Raw genomic sequence first — 18,736 nt, forward strand, 5'->3', positions numbered from 1 at the left:
TTTCATCAATAAAAACTACTACTTAAAAGCTAAAAAATGTATAAATTGGTTGTGGTTCAATGGTAGAACACTTACTTTACAAGTCAGAGGTAGGAGTTTTAAACCTCACTATCGCCAATTTATATGGAAGATATGAGGGATGACTCTGACTTGCCAGGGTTCGAGTCCTGATCTCACCCGGTTTTACCGGCTCCTCGCTGTCGTGCCATTTGGCGGGCGTGGGGTCGGGTTTTATCCGGTGAATCCCTCAATAGGTGGACCGCTAGGGGCTCCGTACGTCCGGACTAGTCGCCGGCTCGGGCTACCTTTAACCAATGGGAGTCGCGTACGAAGGACCCATCGTTACTTAGTTGGTCGTTAAAAAAAAAGCTAAAAAATACAAGTCACTTAAAGTGGTAAAAAGGAAAAGGAAAACTACACCAATTAGACCATTCAATAGACATGATATTCACCCGAATTTTAATCCGAAACAAAAAACAATATTGCATGTATATCCTTCAAAGCTTTTGAAACCGATGTCGCCTTCTTATTATATAGAGAACCGGTGTTTTTTCTTTATGTGGTTTGATCATTTTCGTCACTTTCATTCAAATTCTTTTTGTTACAAAGTTTTTGCAACCGACTTCACCTTCTTATTCAATATTTTTAATCCAAAAGAACGCCATTGTACATCTTTATGTCCATATATATTTAACCAAAATTTATTATCTTATCAAAACTATTTCTTAAAGAATATAATTATTAAGTGGGTCGATGACAAAATTTAATCGAAACTAAATATTTAGTTTGTTATATGAATAGTAATAAAGGTATGTGACTATTAAAACATTAAAACATTTGGCTACCGGCAATAGTTAAAAAAGAATTAACATTATAAATGGGTTAGGTGATATCCAACACCACATTCCAAAACATAACATCTGACCATGACCACTATTGCGGTCCTCCTTTGCGGTTTGATGGGACAAATATTTTTTTAACAACTGTTCAAACAGTCACGATGACCTTAGCAAATAGATCACGCGGTCGTTTGAAGAATATAGCATGGTAACCCGGCCTATTCATCAAACTTACAACTGGGAAACTCTCTGCTCGAGCTTAAGCAAACTGCTTAATGCGAGACTTGAACACACGACCTCTTATAAAAAAAAGCCATATAGCTATCATTGAACCAATTGGTACACATTAACCTATAATAAAAATAACATTGGAATTAACTTTTAATAATATATTTACAAAGAATAATTGAGAAAATAGAATTAATTATCACATTAAGCTATAACAAAATAAGCTGTTTTATATATTATTAAAAAGACTAAATTATATTGTGTTTTGTACCCATAAGTGTAAATTTAAAGAATTATTCAAACGAATGGTCGTGTGATAAATTTATTTTAATTTTATTGCATTACGTTTATTGTCATGCATGGTTTAATAATGTAAACTGTAAACTAAGTTCAAACTTTATTTAAATATATTATTTAATATAATAAGGCTTTTTTTATCAACAAAAAATGTCAAAATCTATGTAGTCATCACTCATTCACTCACTCCCACTATTTACCTTTTCTCCTTATCTCGCCTTCGGATCATACAATAAAGGACAATGGATTCTGTTTTGTGAAATGCATAGCCACAAATAAATATATATGTAGAAATCTTTTTTTATTTAATGATATGCATGTTTATTTAAAATTATGTTCAAGTCATTTTCATTTTATTATTTCATAAACGGCCTGCACATTTTCTTTTTTCTTGCATTTTTATTTAGTTTGATCATATATTTTTAGACACAAATTTTAGGCATTTAAATAATTTTTCTTTAGTAAAAGAAAATATAAGCACTCTCACATCAATTATCAAGATATACCAAGACGTATTAAGTTTTTAAAATCATAATTTACTTATGTTATTAGCTTAAAATCAGTATAATAAGTAACTTCATATATCTTTACATATAATGTTTTATTAATCCTTTACACACCACAAGTATATGATTAAAGCATAATAATTTCTTTATCAATTAACATGTACCAACTAGTGAAAACTCTCACGTACGGTGTAGCTGAAAACATGTATTAAAAAGTAGATCAGTAAAACATTTACAATGATTAATAATACAAAAGTTTTCAAAGATTGGATGGAGATGATTAAATTTCCAACCAAATAATAAATTAAATTTAATGGGTTTTTAACTTCTCACAATTAATCTCCAAACAAATGATTAAATTAAATGGGTTCTTTTTCTACATTTCAGATAACTTCTCAGAGGGAGTCATAATCATCCTTATTGGGGCACTGAAGAAAGTTTAAAAAGAATTTATATTTTATAAGCAATATCCCCAACTTTCTCTCCAATCAAAATGTTTTGGTCAAATAAAGTTTTTCAAAAAAAATAAATAAATAAATAAATAAATAAAATAGAAACTAAAGTCTCATAAAACTTCTTGCAAAACATGTTTCTAGCTTTTCTTTTTGTTTTCTTGATTTCAGTATCAAAAAGATACCACAATTCCATGAATATATTGGCACAGTACAAGTGTTAAATAATTTAATGCAGATATTGGTTATGGAGTGATCAAAGATTAAAGCTTTTTTTCTGTGGTGGCTTGCTAATGGAGTTTCAAGTGATTTACTGGTTGATCACATTCTTGATTTTGTTTCTTGGCTGTGAATGTCTTTTAGATATACAGGTAACAACTTATCTGTTTTTGAGTTCATGATTTTATTTTCTTGAAGAAATTTAGATGTTTTAATACTCTTTAAGCCACTGGGAACCATGATTATAGTTTTGTTATTGTTCTGTGAAATCAATGTTACATAATGATAGGAATCATATTCTAGTTTTAAGTCCTAATTGTCATTTGTCTATTTTGGGAGGGGGTTAAGTGTAATTGTATTTCTATAAATAGGTATCAAGAGCCAATAGGGAGAGGGGAGTATGTTTTAGGTTTAAGATGGCATTGCCATGGCTCCCGTGTATGCGGTGAGAGAGGGCTAGGCCCGGGAATCTATTGTAACTTTTCTTTACATTTTCATTAATACAATCGGTCATCCTTTTTATCCCTATTATCTTCTCTATTATCCAATCTTCACATATATCAAACCCTATCACATAATATCAATAAGTTGACAGTTTGACTATTATGGTCAAATTAGTCAACTTTTCTAATCCAAATTTGTCATGATCAGTAACAAAAGTTCAAGAACTATGCTACTATTAGTTCAGATTTTTTATTTTTTTTTTCAAATTCAAATTAACAAATGATATATCTTTTGTTCTACATGAATATATGCATATCAATTTGGAATACTAAAAATAACTTGTTTGACCTAAAAAGTCAAACTATCTACAGATCATGGTGTCTCACAGGCCCAAACTCCCACTAGTGATCAATCTTTAACACCCTCAATGCATCATGCAACAAAATGGATCAAACGGCATCATCATCTTCACGAAAAACTTGATCATGTTGCTCCTACGCCCTCGTATCCAGCTCAACCTCCAACTAACATGCCGCAGGGTTAGTTTTGTCATTATAAATATATCCTGAAAACTAGTTATTACATAAAGATTACTAAAGCTTTGATCTTTTTACATTGAATAGGTTCATCCGGTCCTGCACCATTACCGGTTGATCTAATAAGTCAATATGGTAGGCTAAAGTTTGATCTTTTTATAATTTCGTGACGTTTTATTGCTATATCGTTATAATACACTGGTTAATGAAATATTATAATGTTGAAGGGCCTGCAATATCTCCATCAAGCTCTTCTTTGACAAAGGACGCTGCTGCTCCACCCTCGTCGGTTTTCATGCTACCTTCACCACCTCCTAATGAAGGTAAACCGTATGGGTGATTAATATAGGTGACAATTTAAACTCATTCGATTACAAATTGGTCGGTTTACTATTATATTTTAAAGCATATGGTATTAAATTATCAAAAATCTTGCTTTTGTTCCTATTGGTCATTGTTTATGTTCCATTTTGGTCATTAAAGTTTATGCATATTTTCAGGATCATTTCTTTTTTATTAAAGGTGATCGAGTCAAGCAAACCCACCCGTTTTAACTAAATAAAAATATTAGGTTTGGACCCGATCCCATTTAACTTGTGACCCGTCTTTAGTAACACTAACACCAAACTAATCATAACCGAAGTAACTTACTTGATTAAGAAAGCAATAATTTAGTTATAAAATTTTTATAACAGACTTTTACCGCTCACTTATGGTTATATGCGTATAAATAACTTACCATGTTTTTCAATAACCGAACCATTATATATTCGGTTTTAGCCTATAACCGAAGTACCGAACCATGCTCACTTGTAACAATTTCAAACTTTATTTGTAGATTGTACAGCAGTTACCTGCACACAGCCATTAACATACACACCAGCAGGATCACCTTGTGCTTGTGTATGGCCAATTGAAATCAAACTACTACTCATGATATCTCCATACCAATTCTTCCCATTAGTCTCTGAACTCGCCCACGAGATCGCCACCAGCGTTTCACTCAATGCAAGTCAAGCCCGAATCACTGGAGCCAATGCTGTAGGCAACCAGCTAGACAGCACCATCGTTCTTATCAACTTAGTACCGCTAAACCGAAACTTCGATGCCCCCACATCGTATACGATCTACCAAAAGTTCTGGCAGAAGCAACTTTCGATTAAAAAATCTCTATTCGGAATGTATGAAGTCGTAAACGTTACATATCCAGGTTTTATGAACTTATAATCGCATTATCTGCAAATTTGAACAACTTCAAATATTGCTATAAACAAACGAACACGAACACATAATTGAACAAAGATTTTCTGTTCATGTTCGTTCGTTAAGAAAATTGGCATGTTCGTGTTCGTTTATGTTTGTTCGTTTAAAACCTAAACGAACATTTCACGAACATAAACAAACAAACAAACAAACAAACTTAAACCAACATGATTGAACAACCATACTCGAATACACATTACAATGATTTTCTTTTTCAACAAAAAATAACTAAAGTATATGCATATAATTAGGCCTGTAAACGAATCGAACGAACAGAAATGAGGGCATGTTCGTGTTCGTTCATTCAACATTAATCGAACAAATTTTGTGTTCATGTTCGTTCATTAAGAAAACGGACATGTTCGTGTTTGTTGGTTTAAAACCTAAACGAATAGTTCACGAACACAAACGAAGAAAAACAAACAAACTTAAAAGAACATAACAAAACACACATAAATATACATTAATACATATAATCTTAAAGAGGCCCTTTTAAGTTCATATTTATATAAATATAACTACTTACGTATTCATTCACATTTATACAAACATAAATAATCGAACATAAATGAACAGGCGTTCATGAACATAAAACCTGTTTAAACGTGTGTTCATGTTCGTTCGTTTAATTAAATGAACATAAATATTTTGTTCATGTTCGTTCATTTTTTTTAATAATATTAACACAAACCAAGTTACATATGGATAATGGGTAGCTTATTGTTGTTGTTGTTGTTATTATTATTATTATTATTAAATAAACGAACTTCCCACCTAACAGTTCATGAACGTTTGGCTCGCTACACGCCTACATATAATTTAAACAAGCCTATTTTATGTTCATATTTATAAAATATAACTACTACTAATTTAATTTTTATAATTTAAACGAACATAAATGAACGAATATAAATGAAACAGTTGACGGTGTATCTGATCTGAAACAGGGCTTCCACCTTATCCGACTTCGAATCCTTCAAACTCCGACGTAACAATTGACCAATCGGATTCGGTAAATGATAATAATAATAACGGAGTGCATAATAAGCCGGTTGGAGTTGACATACATAGAATTGGTAAAGATAATGATAATGATAGTAAGGTGAATGGAAGCATAGTCGTGGTGGTTATATTATCTTCTGTAACCGCTGTTGTTGTTCTCATTGGAGCTATTTGGCTTTTGTTATTGAAATTAAAATGCTGTGCTGCTTCCGATTTTGAACCCGAGAAGAACCGGTGTACACAACGCCCGTCACAATTGCAACCGTCAGGTAACGGTGTGTTGTGTGCAAGTTTAGGTTCAGTTTATTCGGTTACTTTGTCGTTTTTTGTTTCGGTTAATGCGGTTAATAATCAAAACCAAACTTGACATAAATTTTTTTGCTTAGAAAACAGGGTGTGCATTGGCCGGTTTTAAAACCATTTTGTTTCGGTTTTTTCGATTTTGTCGGTTGAACTTGAACCTTTTCGGTTAATTTCAGTTGATAATCAAAGCCAAACTTGGGCTAAATTTTTGTTTAAAAATTAGGGGTGTGCATGGGTCGATTTTGGGCTTTACTTTTTCTTAAAACTGTTCAGTTTCGGATTTTTCGATTTTAGTTTTTTTTAGTTTTTGGTTTAGGTTCCCACCTCCCGGTGCTTTTAGTTTTGTCATTTGAACTTGAAACTTTTAGATCCAAGAAAAAAAATAGTCTGAAAATAATGAACTTGGGCTTACATCATTTGCGCATTGTCATTAGTAACTATCACATTTGGGCTAAAATATGGAGTTACATATTTAATAAATTCTTATAAGTTGTTTAAAATAAAAATAAAACATAATAATAAAGTGAAAATCTATAAATTCGGTTTTTTCGTGTTTTGTTACATAAGACACCAGTTCAGTTTTTAAAAAATATTAAACCAAATCGACGGTTTTTGTTCCGATTCGGCTTTTATGGATTTTCGGTATCCATCGTTATTTTGGTTTCATGCATGCCCCTATTAGAATTAATGAAATGGAGGTATAAACACATGAAATGGATGTATATATACATTAGGTGAAGGTATAAATACATGAAATGGAGGTATAAAAGCTAGAAATATATAAAAAAAAAAATATGAATGGTTTGGTCCGGTTTACGCGTGGTACAAAAAAACCGATAACCGATTTCGGTTATATTCGGTCTGATTTCGTCAGTTTGGTTTGGTTTCGCTTAACTGTTTGGTTATTGCTCATCCCTATCAGGGACCGGAGATTCATTGATCGTTGGAAGCAGGAAAAGTTCGGAAACGGTGTCATTTAGCTCGAGTTTAGCTGCTTACGCCGAGACTGCTAAGATCTATAGCTTGAGTGAGATTCAAAAGGCTACATTAAACTTTGATTCCAGTAGAATACTTGGAGAAGGTGGTTTTGGTGTTGTTTACAGTGGTGTTCTTGAAGATGACAGAAAGGTTGCTGTAAAAGTGCTCAAGAGAGACGACCGACAGGGGAGCCGCGAGTTCTTGGCTGAAATCGAGATGCTAAGTCGTCTTCATCACCGAAACTTGGTGAAACTGTTTGGTATTTGCACAGATGACCAATTTAGATGTCTGGTTTGTGAGCTTGTTCCAAATGGAAGTGTTGAATCTCATTTGCATGGTAAATCAACATGTGTTGCGCGTAGTGGTGTAAAGGAGCCGAGATGGAGCTTATTTAGGCACAAGCTCATCTTGTTTTGGTTTAAGAGTTATCGAGCTCGTTTATTATTTATTAATATAATAATTATTTTATTTTAATACATTTATAATTATTTACATATATATTTATAATTATAGTTTTTACATATAAATATAAATATATTAAATAAAAAATTTATAACTAAAAAGCTTGTGTAGGCTCGCAAGCTGGCTCGAACTTGATATGTGAGGCCCAAGCTCGAGCTTGTTTATTAAATGAACCATGATAAAAGCTCGAGTTCGTTTAAGCTCGACTCGATTCGAGTTTTTAACGAGCCGATCTCGAGTAGCTCACGGACAGCTGGCTCGTTTACACCAATTCCACCATTTCTTGATTGGTTGGTTAGACAAAAAAAAAAGCTTTATTTTATGTTCTTTTGAATTTTCAGGTGCTGATAATATTGCGCCTTTGAACTGGTGTGCAAGGATGAAAATCGCTTTAGGTGCAGCTCGTGGCTTAGCTTATTTACACGAAGATTCAAGTCCTCGAGTCATTCATCGTGACTTCAAGTCAAACAACATTTTACTTGAAAATGATTTCACGCCTAAAGTTTCGGATTTTGGTTTGGCTAGAACTGCATTAGATGGTCATATGCACATATCGACACATGTCATGGGAACTTTCGGGTACGTTTCACGTTTCTTCACTACTGTGTATTTTCACCATAACCACACTAAAAAAATTATCAACACTTGTTTATACAGCTACCTAGCACCAGAATACGCCATGACGGGCCATCTTCTGGTGAAAAGTGATGTCTACAGCTACGGTGTGGTTCTTCTCGAGCTTCTAACGGGAAGAAAGCCCGTGGACCTGTTGCAGGCTTGCAGCCACCAGGTCAAGAAAATCTAGTCACATGGGCTCGACCACTACTCGCAAACAAAGAGGCCCTAGAGTCGATCGTTGATCCAATCATCATAAACTCAAACACCCCATTTGATAGCATACTAAAAGTTGCAGCCATTGCATCAATGTGTGCGCAGCCAGAAGTATCACACCGCCCGTTTATGAGTGAAGTGGTTCAAGCGCTTAAACTTGTGTACAACGAGTTTGATGAAATAAGAGAAATGGAGTCTAGAAGTTGCAGCCGTGATGATTACCTCGACTTTGAAACGTTTGATCAATCCGAGACTCAACATGAAACAAGTGGCTATGATGCACGGATTGGGTTATCGGCTCGAATAGAAAACATCGGGGGTTTGGAGTCTGAATCATTCAGAAGGCAGTTCAATTCTGCTCCTCTGAGAATGGGGAGAAAGAAGCTGTTTTGGAGACGGTTACGAGGTTTGTCTAGAGGAAGCATGAGTGAACATGATCATGGGTTTTCTTCTAATCTATGAAGATGTAAGGTCTAAAACTAGTCTGAATCTAACCTGTGATATTTGTACCGTCAATTTCAACAATTATAATTTTAAAACAAACTCGAACACGGATGATATTATATTATTATGTCCATAGTATACAACAAAACCATTCTAAGTTTGACAAAATGCATGGCTCCTTGTAAACTCTATGCCCTCCCTCTTGAATAACCGCCGGCTAAATACACAAAGCTTGTCGTATAGATTACAAAAGTAGGTTACCAGGTGGCGGGGCGTTATTTGTTTAACTGATGGTGGTTAATCCTGGTGTTTTGAAGGGCTTGTGTATTCCGTTTCGTTTTCCATAGTTACCTGAGACGAGGCTGTTGATGATGTTTGTAGTGAATGTTGGTAATTTCCAGTGCTGGCGGGTGTTTGACCTTGTTCTGCTAGTTTTCTAAGAAGATTTGTGACTGTTGGAAGAAACTTGGTGGATAATGAAAGGATTGCTGGAAGCTGTAACCACCAAAAAGACTAATTAGGGAAAGGCATTACTATGTAACTAAAACCATGGACTTTCAAATATTGACAAAAAGTCATTTTGTAAAGTTTCATGAACCAGATTTTATAAAAAAAAAAAATAGAAAGGGACGTTTTTGTTATCTTTTAAAAAGTTTAAAAAAACTTGATCATGCAAAACAAGAAAGATTATTTTGAAAAATTAATATCCAGGGACTTTACAATTCAAGTTCTTGAAAGAAAAACTTACCGCGCCATTACGGAATTCACCAGAAATGTCTAGTTGGACCCACAAGGCCTTGGCAAGCAAGTAACTCACAAATATAACGAGTAGCCACAAAGGATTCCTGCAAAATAAAATTCAGATAAAGTAAATCCTGGTTTTATGTAAATGAAGAACTATGGTGGAGAATTGTAAAAAGACAAAAAAAACCTCAAAAGAGTCATGAACTCATTAAATCCAAGGATCACCATGGCAGCAATCGCCCACGGAGGTGGTAACCAATTGTTATTCCTCTTATTCGCTTCCTGAAAACCACACCAGAAAACTTTTAAAAACACAGAAAGGCATTGGCAAAGTCAAAACAAATGTGAACGAAATGGCAAATCCATACCTGGGAAGCAATAGCTTGAGTGATGGTATATTCAGTCTCCCTTTGAAATTGACTCCACAATGATTTACACTGAACAGGGGTAATGAGTGTCTTTGTAGGTGGAACCTGGAAATTAGTCATAAAATAATGTATAATAAGATATTTAAATTCAATAACGGGAAAATGGATAAACGCTACACTATCATGCAGAAAAAGAAGCATGTATGAATCACGCTGTACCTCTTCCCATGTGCTTGAGGCTAACGGGTCCTTACTAGTGCCCTTCTTAGGATCCACTAATGTGAGGACAAGTGTATCCCCGATTTTATCAGTGTCTTCTTCATCCAAACGAATTGCAGCCAAGACAGAGAGCAACTTCAAGGACTGAGATTATAAATCCATAAATAAACAAGATTATAAGCCAGTGAATCACTTATCAAAAGACTAATAGATTCAATATCAACATGATTCTTACAGATGAACGGGCAGTTTTAGTTATTGCTCGAATATCCTCTTTTCCAGTCCAGACTCGTGGCATCGAATCATTATCATGGTTGAATATAGATGTGAACCTGTGTTGATTTTAAAAAATTTACAATGAGAGTTAAATATAAACGAGACACCGCAGCTTGTGCATATGCATTAGGGATGCCAATTTTGATCTGCCTATTTATGAATGTATCCATTACCTTTCCTTCATGCGGTACAAAACTTTGGCAGCTTCTTCGCTCGTCTTCCCTTCAACTAATCCTCTTGCATAATTCTTCAAATTTAAAATCAGTTTTTCTTCCTCTTGTTCATCCATTTCAAAACCAGTAAGTGCCAAAGAAAACTCGGAAACAGCCTTTTTAGTTTCTTGACGAAGAAGTTTCCTTATTGCGGGCCAGGTGTCGTCACTAGCTCCTTCTAGAAGAGCTTCTACTGGACCATATAACGCCTCTTTCAATTTTGACTGCCCAAAAATGCACAAAAGGATTTTTAGAATCTCACAGATCAACGAGTAACACTTCACAGATTATAAACATATATTAAACTTACCTCATATAATGCGGTAAGTTCAGATAGTTTAGAGGTTCGGACTTCAGAAATATGTGACTCTAACTCACGTGAGAATTTATCCCTTACTTTACCGGGGCCCCAATTTGCTTGTTTAATGACAGCATCTGTAGAAATGTGTATTAAGGCCAAGAACTTGAATCAACATATAGTTTAAAAGACTTAATCACCATCTAAAATGCATTTTAATAATATCAAATTTGTGGAATATCTGCAATAATGGCGCAAGTTCAAATGTGAACCACTAAATATTTATAAACTGTTTTAGAACCAAATGATATATAAACATCTACATGTGAGAAAAGAGTGTATTCATATGTGAATGTGCATTTATAATCATATGTATTCATTCAGTTTCTATAAATTTGGTGGTTCCATCTCTAGAAATTAATAGCTATATACCTTGACATCGCTCATCGAATAGTCTCATAAACTTTGCGGTGCATTCACGAGCAGCCACTGCAAACCCTAGCCCTCCATCTAAAGCATCATTAAGTGCTTTTTTAAGATTTTCCAGTGTCTCTGATCGTATGTGTTCCAACATTAATTGGTAAGATGGTTGAACAAGCTGAAAATAAAATATAACGAGAATAAGAAAAGGATCATATCTGGCAAAAAGCCAGCCATATTGATATGAACAACCAACAAGAAACATTACTTGCAACAATTTATCTTCCAGCTGCTTTCTTTTTGCAGATCTAACACTGTCTTCAAAGTACGTAGCCTCTTCATCATAGCTGAACAAATATTGTAACAATTAAATATCAAGATGTTATGAATCATAAATGCATAAAAAAGTAGGTTGTTATTACCTGGATAAACACTTGGAAAGCAGGGAACTAAGTTTCTTTCCAAAGCCTGGAACAAGATGAGATTGTACAGCCTCTTCTATATCAAGCCAGTCCTGCAAAAATTACATAGTTCAAATATCTATAAAAAAGAATGTTTTGGGAAAATTAGTTACTAAAATCTGTACCTCATTTGTAGCAAAGAAAGCGTATTTCTCATTAGCAATTTCTTCACATCGTACAGTTGCCACCATAACCTACAAAATAAAGGATAAATGTGAAGTTTAAAATCCGACAGAATGTCAGATTATGGTAGGAGGGGCTAGAACTATTACTTTGTGAGCTGGCAAATCAAGGTCTTTATTCTCCTTGATAACCTTCCAGATTTGTTGTGCACTGAAAGAAAAACCTGAAGCAGGAACCACCCCTCGCCTATCGCCAGCTAGACCACCAGGTGCAATAGAGTGGAAGAATTTTTGCCTCAAACTAGCCACCTTCAGAAACCAAGGAAAAAACAAAAAAGAAAAAACCATATGAATACATCAACGTTGTTCTAAATGCTTCAATTGAACATGATCCTTAATCCTAAAGGTAAACAAGAACATGGTCTGGTTGTGTTGACCAATAAAACACCTTTTGATCATTTTAAAAAACATATATAGATATATGAACTAATGTTTCAACTTTGGTTACAAAAAGAATATGAATTCAATAGTAATCCACATCTTTCAATACAAACAGTTTAGGAGGTCGTGTGCATCAAAAGTACTTTTGAGCAACTTTCAACCTGCTTGACCCACAATCACCTTTTATCCATTTGAAAATGAAAAAAAAAAGATGCATATATAATGTGTTAATTTTGATTACAAAAACTATACTATTAATCTAAACCTTGAAAGTTAAATACAAACAATAATGCAGGACAATCCATTTGACGAGTTTGATAAATCCCCTTCTAGCTAGAAGTTCTTATTTCACCCATTTGAGATATACAGAGACCCACATTGACTCATTCATAAGTAAATGTATACAAATATTGCAGGGTAAGTAGGTAAGGATCACATTTGTAAAATGTCCATCATGCATACCTGCTCTTTAAATTGGTCTTCCCTCTCTTCATAACTCGACAGTGCAACAACTTGAACCTGGTCATTCAATCAGTGAGAAGTTGTTATTAGATAGATAAGCATAAATACACTATTAAACAAAATATACCAACTTTTATATCTATGTTCTTACATTAAAAAACTCGCTCAGTGGGGTGTGCCTGTGGGCTTCTGGCTTCGGAACAGAATCCCATATCTACATATTATCATAAATGGTGTGTTGTAATATTTTGTAAGATGACAGGATAAAAAAGATAAAGCCATATATGTATAGAAAGGAAAAAAAGATACCTTCTGGATATCTTCCCTCAAAACAGGCTCTAGATTTTCAAGAGGAGTCTGTAAGAAGTATTGAGATACATATATCAAATTCACATTTATGTTACCCTTACACAAAACATTTTTTCCCGACATGTTTTTTAATATAATAACTTACCCTTGTTTTATCACGTATTACGAACATTAAAGTTGTTTTACGTGGGCTAAATAACCGCAGCATAACCTAAAAACATAAACCATATGATCAACAAACGCACAATAAGAAATGAATAAAATACATACATGTGTACACGCATATATATAATGTACCTGAAATACGGTTTTCAAAAGAGGTTTATTTGCAGCCTGCTCACGTCCAATATCATGACACCACCTACGTAACACAAATTTATTAGAAACACAAGTTGCTTCATAAAAAAATAACTGGGTTAAGTGCTCCAACAAGTAACATACTTTCCACATTTATTATGTTATAGACAATTTCACCTCTTACAATTGTATGTTTCATACATCAAAATTTGGGCAACTGTATGTATTATGTAACGTTCTTACTGCAAAGATTTTACATAAAATTGCAAAAAAAAAAACAAAATGAAAGCTTGTTACATACAATGGTAAGAAGTGAAATAGGTTGTATACGATACAAAAAGTAAAATTTTGGAACATTTTGGTGCATTTAACCGTAAAATTTTCAGATCAACAACACAGCTATCTGGAGCTAACAGCAGTCTTACATATTAATAAGCACTATATCCGAAACAGCAAGCGCAAAAAGGGCACTTTGTTTCTCGAATGCGGTATCATCCTGGAAATTTTATAAATTCTTATTAAATGATATCAAACCAAATATAGATAAAACAGTAACTAAGACCAACCTCTCCTCGTTCTCTTCCATCGGTACCCTCAAGATCCATTACAATGGTGCAAGGTTCGATACCCGGACATCTTGCTATCCAAATACCTTTGGTAGTCTGAGACCTGATAAAAAAGATATATAATTTAAGCAAAAGAGAAGCTAAAAAACATAATAAAAAAATGATAAAATGAAAACATACCTTCCCCTGTAAGCGTCCATTTCCTTGAAGTTGGTATGAAATAGATGATTTAGAAGTGTGCTCTTCCCTGCAAAAAACACATTAATGTCAGAACTAAAATAGGTCATGAATTCATAGGCAAAAGCATTGAAGTACACTATCACCATGGATCGATTATACATGAAACCAATTTACTTTTGGATGGCATAAACTATACATACCACTGCTTTGTGGGCCCATGATAGCAACAACAGCATAAGAAAGTCCACATTCTTTAAGTTTGATTTGTTTAATGAAATTATCAAGTCCAACTGCATTGAAGGTACCATCCCCTTCTATAAGGTGAGTGGAGCAACATTCAGCTTCTGTGTCTGCAATAAGCGATCATTTGCATTTGCATGATATTAGTCAAGTATAACATGCTCCCTTTAAACTAGTTCCAATTCAAAGCATACACACACATGATCTAATGTTTATTATTTGAATTGCCACAACTTTCAAGTAATCACACAACAAAATAGTCACTGGTTAAGTCTTAGTAATAACACAAGTATACTTTCAGTTAGGGGTGTCCATGAAACTGAAGAAACCTATCCAAACTGAAACAAAAACCGACAGTTTGGTTTTACGTTTTTGTAAAAGCCGAACTTACAGTTCAGTTTTGGTTTTGCAGAACCAAACCAAATTTCTAGATTTTCATTTTTTATGTTTTATTTCATGTAACTTATAAGAATGTGATAAATATGTAACTCAAATACTTTAGCCTATAATAATAATAATAATAACAATAATAATAATAATAATAATAATAATAACAATCAATTAGTTATAAACTAACAAAATGAATTAAGCCTATATCCATTATTTTGAGCTAAAAAACTTGTCGGCCCAAAATTTTCAAGCTTCAAGCGCAAATGGCAAAACACGGAAAACACCAAAACCGAACAGTTTAAAAACTTCCAGATCCAAACATATACATGATATTTTAAGTACATTTAACTTATCGTGTACTGCAAGTAACAAATAAAATTAAGTTAATCAAACACTCAGCATGCTTATGCAGTTATACATCTTCCAGAACAACAACAATTTAAACCTAATTTAACATCAAATAGTAACAAAACCTAATTGTAACTAATTAGAAACATCAACTAGCAGCATCAATTGAACTAAAATCAACAACAATTTCAAGCTTCTGATGCTATAAACCTAACCTAATAACACTAGCAATCAGTTTAAAATGCCTCGGTTGTATCAATTTTAGTCAGCTAGGGTTTTGACTTGGAAATTGAAGAATTAAATCATTAAGAAATGAAATTAATGGATCAAATGAAGTGCGTACTCATAGCGAAGAGTGTGATTTGATGTTTGATTTGTGGAAGAAGATGAAGAATGAAAGTTATGAAACAGAGTGAGATCTCAGGCAAGAATAATACTATTATTATTAGTTGAAAGGTGGGCGTGAGAAGTAAAAAAAATAATTGGAAAATGAATGAATGAGTATTGAATACTGGTATAATATAAAGCGGCGGTATTATTATTATTATTATTATTATTTTAACAGCTTACGAACAGATAATTGTCTAGTTATTCTGCACGGAATGATCTAATGGTAAAAGGTACCACCGGCAGGTCCAGCCCAGCCGAACGAAGCCCGAAGACTCACTGGTGTTAAAACCCGGACGTCATCAGAATCAAACTGAATATCACAAATATCTCGGTATTTTTCATTGAGTCACTCATATCCTTCACTTTGTTGTCCGTAAAGATTAAACCTAAGTCTCTATTAAAATATTGCAGGCTTTCTTGTAACTATACCACTTTAAAAAATTAGCCTTTTACCACTATACCATGTTGAATAAGGTATAGCGGCGGCATAAATAATAAGGTATTATATTATTATTATTATCTTTGTATTTTGTACCTAATTGTTATTATATTGTTTTTTAAAATAGTTATCGAAACTGATGCACGTAGGTTCAATGAACATGTGTGTGTGATGGTAGTTGAGAAATGAGTTTTACTTTTACCTTATGGAAAGTATACAATCTAACCAACACGCTTTTACATTATTTGTGTTTGATAGTTTCGGTTTTTTTTGTTGAAGTTACTAAATCCTATATAAGAGATCATGAATAAGAATATTGTTTGTTTCTCATTTGCTTTCTATTTCAATGTAAATAATATTTATTTAATGAATGAAATTTTAAAATTAGTTTTTGATCAACTAAAAATTTGTTGAATATGCATTATCAGAAAAAAAAAGTAACAACTTTTTAATGGCTTTAGTCTACTCCTACCGTAGAATTTGAGCCCTTGCAAGTCGCAGTAGTTTGGTATAATGATAAATGTGTACAACTTTTAACTAAATTGTTGTGAGTTCTAGTCTCTCACATAATACATTGGGATAAATAAAGTGATAAAAAAAGTATATTTTAAAATAAAAGTAGAATTTGAACCCTTTATTTTTCTTGAAAGGAGCACTTATTTCACACCCGTCAGATACGATAAAAAATATATTAATTATAGATTTATATGTCTTAAGCTCTGGAGTTCCTTATAACTTTGAAATATAATCTTTCAATTGACCCTACATTGATGTATAATAGTTGGATAAAATGATATTATTAACTCGGTCTAATGGTCTATAATATATGAAATCCCTTTATTTAAACCATGAATGAAATATGCCTACTTCTATCGAATAACTATATTTTAATATTATTCTTATGTTCCTTCTATCTACCTTATATTTTGTAGTGTGTTTCTTGGGATACACGTTATCCTCACAGAAAGCATGGAACTTTTATACTTGATAATCACAATTTAAATAACACTCTTTATTGTTATATGTTTCTTTTAAATAAAATTCGTGTTTGAAATACGTGTACTACCGATCACAGGTTCACAAACCATACACCATTTTAATACAATACAACAATCAGATGAGGTTAAATAAATCTCTTTTCCCAGTTTTATCACCAAAAGTATATTTTCGAATGTAAAATCTAAAGTATGGTTAATTAATGATAAGTTTAATCATAATGTAATCATCAGACTGAAAGTAGCAAGAAAAAAATTATATTCAAGAGGTGATAATCATTATTTTTAAACATCATTAGCCCAACTATGGTAATATTAAACATACCTAACATCGTTTTGTCTCGGGTATCGACATAGGGTCTACAATCTTAGTATTTATCTTCTTTATACATGTAATATTTCATATTAAATAATAAACGTCGAAATTCAAACATTATACTACTAGACCATATAGTCATTAGTATTTGACTATGTAACATGTACTATATATAACCATATATCAGTATAACCCTAACTATACCAATGACTATATGGTCTAATACTCTCTCCCAGTTTTTTTAACTTAAAAAGATTGATAATATATGAGTTCCACTAAAGAGTTTTCAACATATAATATAGCATTGATAAAAAGAAAACACAAAAGATGAATTCACTTTCTTTGGTTTCACTTGATCATATATCTTCTTTCTTTAGCTTATACTTAACTTGAAAATTCACCAATTCTATACCTTGAGTATCAATTTCATACGCGATTACTACGATAGTTCATCCTCCATGCCCGAGGCAACTCTCTACCAATAACACGACGCCTCTTCTTTGTCCAACAATATATCCTGTAGTAAGTTGCCACTGTAGTAAACGTCTCCAAAACAACGCGTTTGGTCATCTACACGGAAGACTTTAACGTCAAACACTTCCCAACGACCAACCTTGCAAGCTCATTCCTAGCCTGAGACCCATCAAGCGTTCCATTTCTTCGCACACGTATTCCCCTTAGCCTGATCTCGTACTTTCTGGTCACAATTTCCTCATCATCGAGATTCACTACCACACGAGCTGAGCGTCACCTGATGCAAGTACATACCAGTCCAAGTCTTCAGGAATCTTGAAGTGGGACTCTTGAACGTTACGGAGGTCATCAGCAAGGCCTTTCAGACCGCCGTGATCGTTCGGAGAGAACCCGGTATGGCAATCGTAAGTGATGGCATGATCATGATCATCAGTCATGATTAATGGTGATCACACAAATTATATTAACACCCACACCGTCGGTTTAAGGTTTGACAATGTTTTGTTTTGTGATGTAATATACATAGATAATTAATTAGGGTTACACATGATATATATATATATATATATATAATATATATAATAGTGGTAAACAAGTTGAGCTGCTCGTGAGTTACTCAAGCTCGGATCGATAAAAAAAATCAAAACGAGCCCAGCCGAACCCGAGCCTTAAGTAAAGTTTGTTTGTTGTTTAGTTATCGAGCCCGAGTTGTTGTATGGGAAGTTCATTGAGACGCGTCAAGCCTTAATGAGTCTTATGTATTTTTAAATTTTATCTTCTTAATACTTCTATGTGTTGATTTCACACTTTATAGATGAGCTCGAGTCGAGCTTCGGCTTGTTTAAGTTACTACACGAGCGTAGGCCGAGTTTAGGCTCGTTTATGGTTTTTTCAAAATATTAAAAAATAATTAAAAACACGTATCAAATAATAAACGAGCCTAGCTTAAGCTTGAAAAAAACAAC

General features: G+C 33.5%; 1 protein-coding gene and 1 pseudogene across 2 annotated transcripts; one reads left to right on the plus strand and one right to left on the minus strand.

Moving 5' to 3' along the window:
* Nucleotides 1-3,349: 3,349 nt before the first annotated feature.
* On the plus strand, nucleotides 3,350-8,944 carry LOC143633742 (receptor-like serine/threonine-protein kinase ALE2; annotated as a pseudogene). Its single transcript, XR_013153721.1, has 8 exons — nucleotides 3,350-3,524; nucleotides 3,609-3,656; nucleotides 3,749-3,844; nucleotides 4,360-4,731; nucleotides 5,732-6,055; nucleotides 7,012-7,404; nucleotides 7,871-8,108; nucleotides 8,187-8,944. The product of XR_013153721.1 is annotated as a receptor-like serine/threonine-protein kinase ALE2 (transcript).
* LOC143633741 (protein ROOT HAIR DEFECTIVE 3-like) lies at nucleotides 8,844-15,619 on the minus strand. The gene is made up of 23 exons (XM_077101987.1): nucleotides 15,501-15,619; nucleotides 14,380-14,529; nucleotides 14,180-14,246; nucleotides 14,000-14,102; nucleotides 13,859-13,929; nucleotides 13,434-13,497; nucleotides 13,282-13,347; nucleotides 13,137-13,184; nucleotides 12,979-13,041; nucleotides 12,828-12,884; nucleotides 12,075-12,233; nucleotides 11,928-11,996; nucleotides 11,764-11,855; nucleotides 11,610-11,688; nucleotides 11,354-11,519; nucleotides 10,934-11,058; nucleotides 10,585-10,847; nucleotides 10,371-10,467; nucleotides 10,136-10,279; nucleotides 9,917-10,021; nucleotides 9,736-9,830; nucleotides 9,553-9,649; nucleotides 8,844-9,299 (listed from the first exon to the last, which is right to left on the minus strand). The coding sequence occupies exons 1-23, from the start codon at nucleotides 15,502-15,504 to the stop codon at nucleotides 9,102-9,104; spliced, it is 2,382 nt and encodes a 793-aa protein (XP_076958102.1). The 5' UTR covers nucleotides 15,505-15,619; the 3' UTR covers nucleotides 8,844-9,101.
* Between the last annotated feature and the right edge of the window lie 3,117 nt (nucleotides 15,620-18,736).

The sequence above is a fragment of the Bidens hawaiensis genome, unplaced genomic scaffold, assembly GCF_021521415.1.
Source record: "Bidens hawaiensis isolate Kalapana, Puna unplaced genomic scaffold, B.hawaiensis_p1.1 tig00006888_1, whole genome shotgun sequence".
Lineage (NCBI taxonomy): Eukaryota > Viridiplantae > Streptophyta > Magnoliopsida > Asterales > Asteraceae > Bidens > Bidens hawaiensis.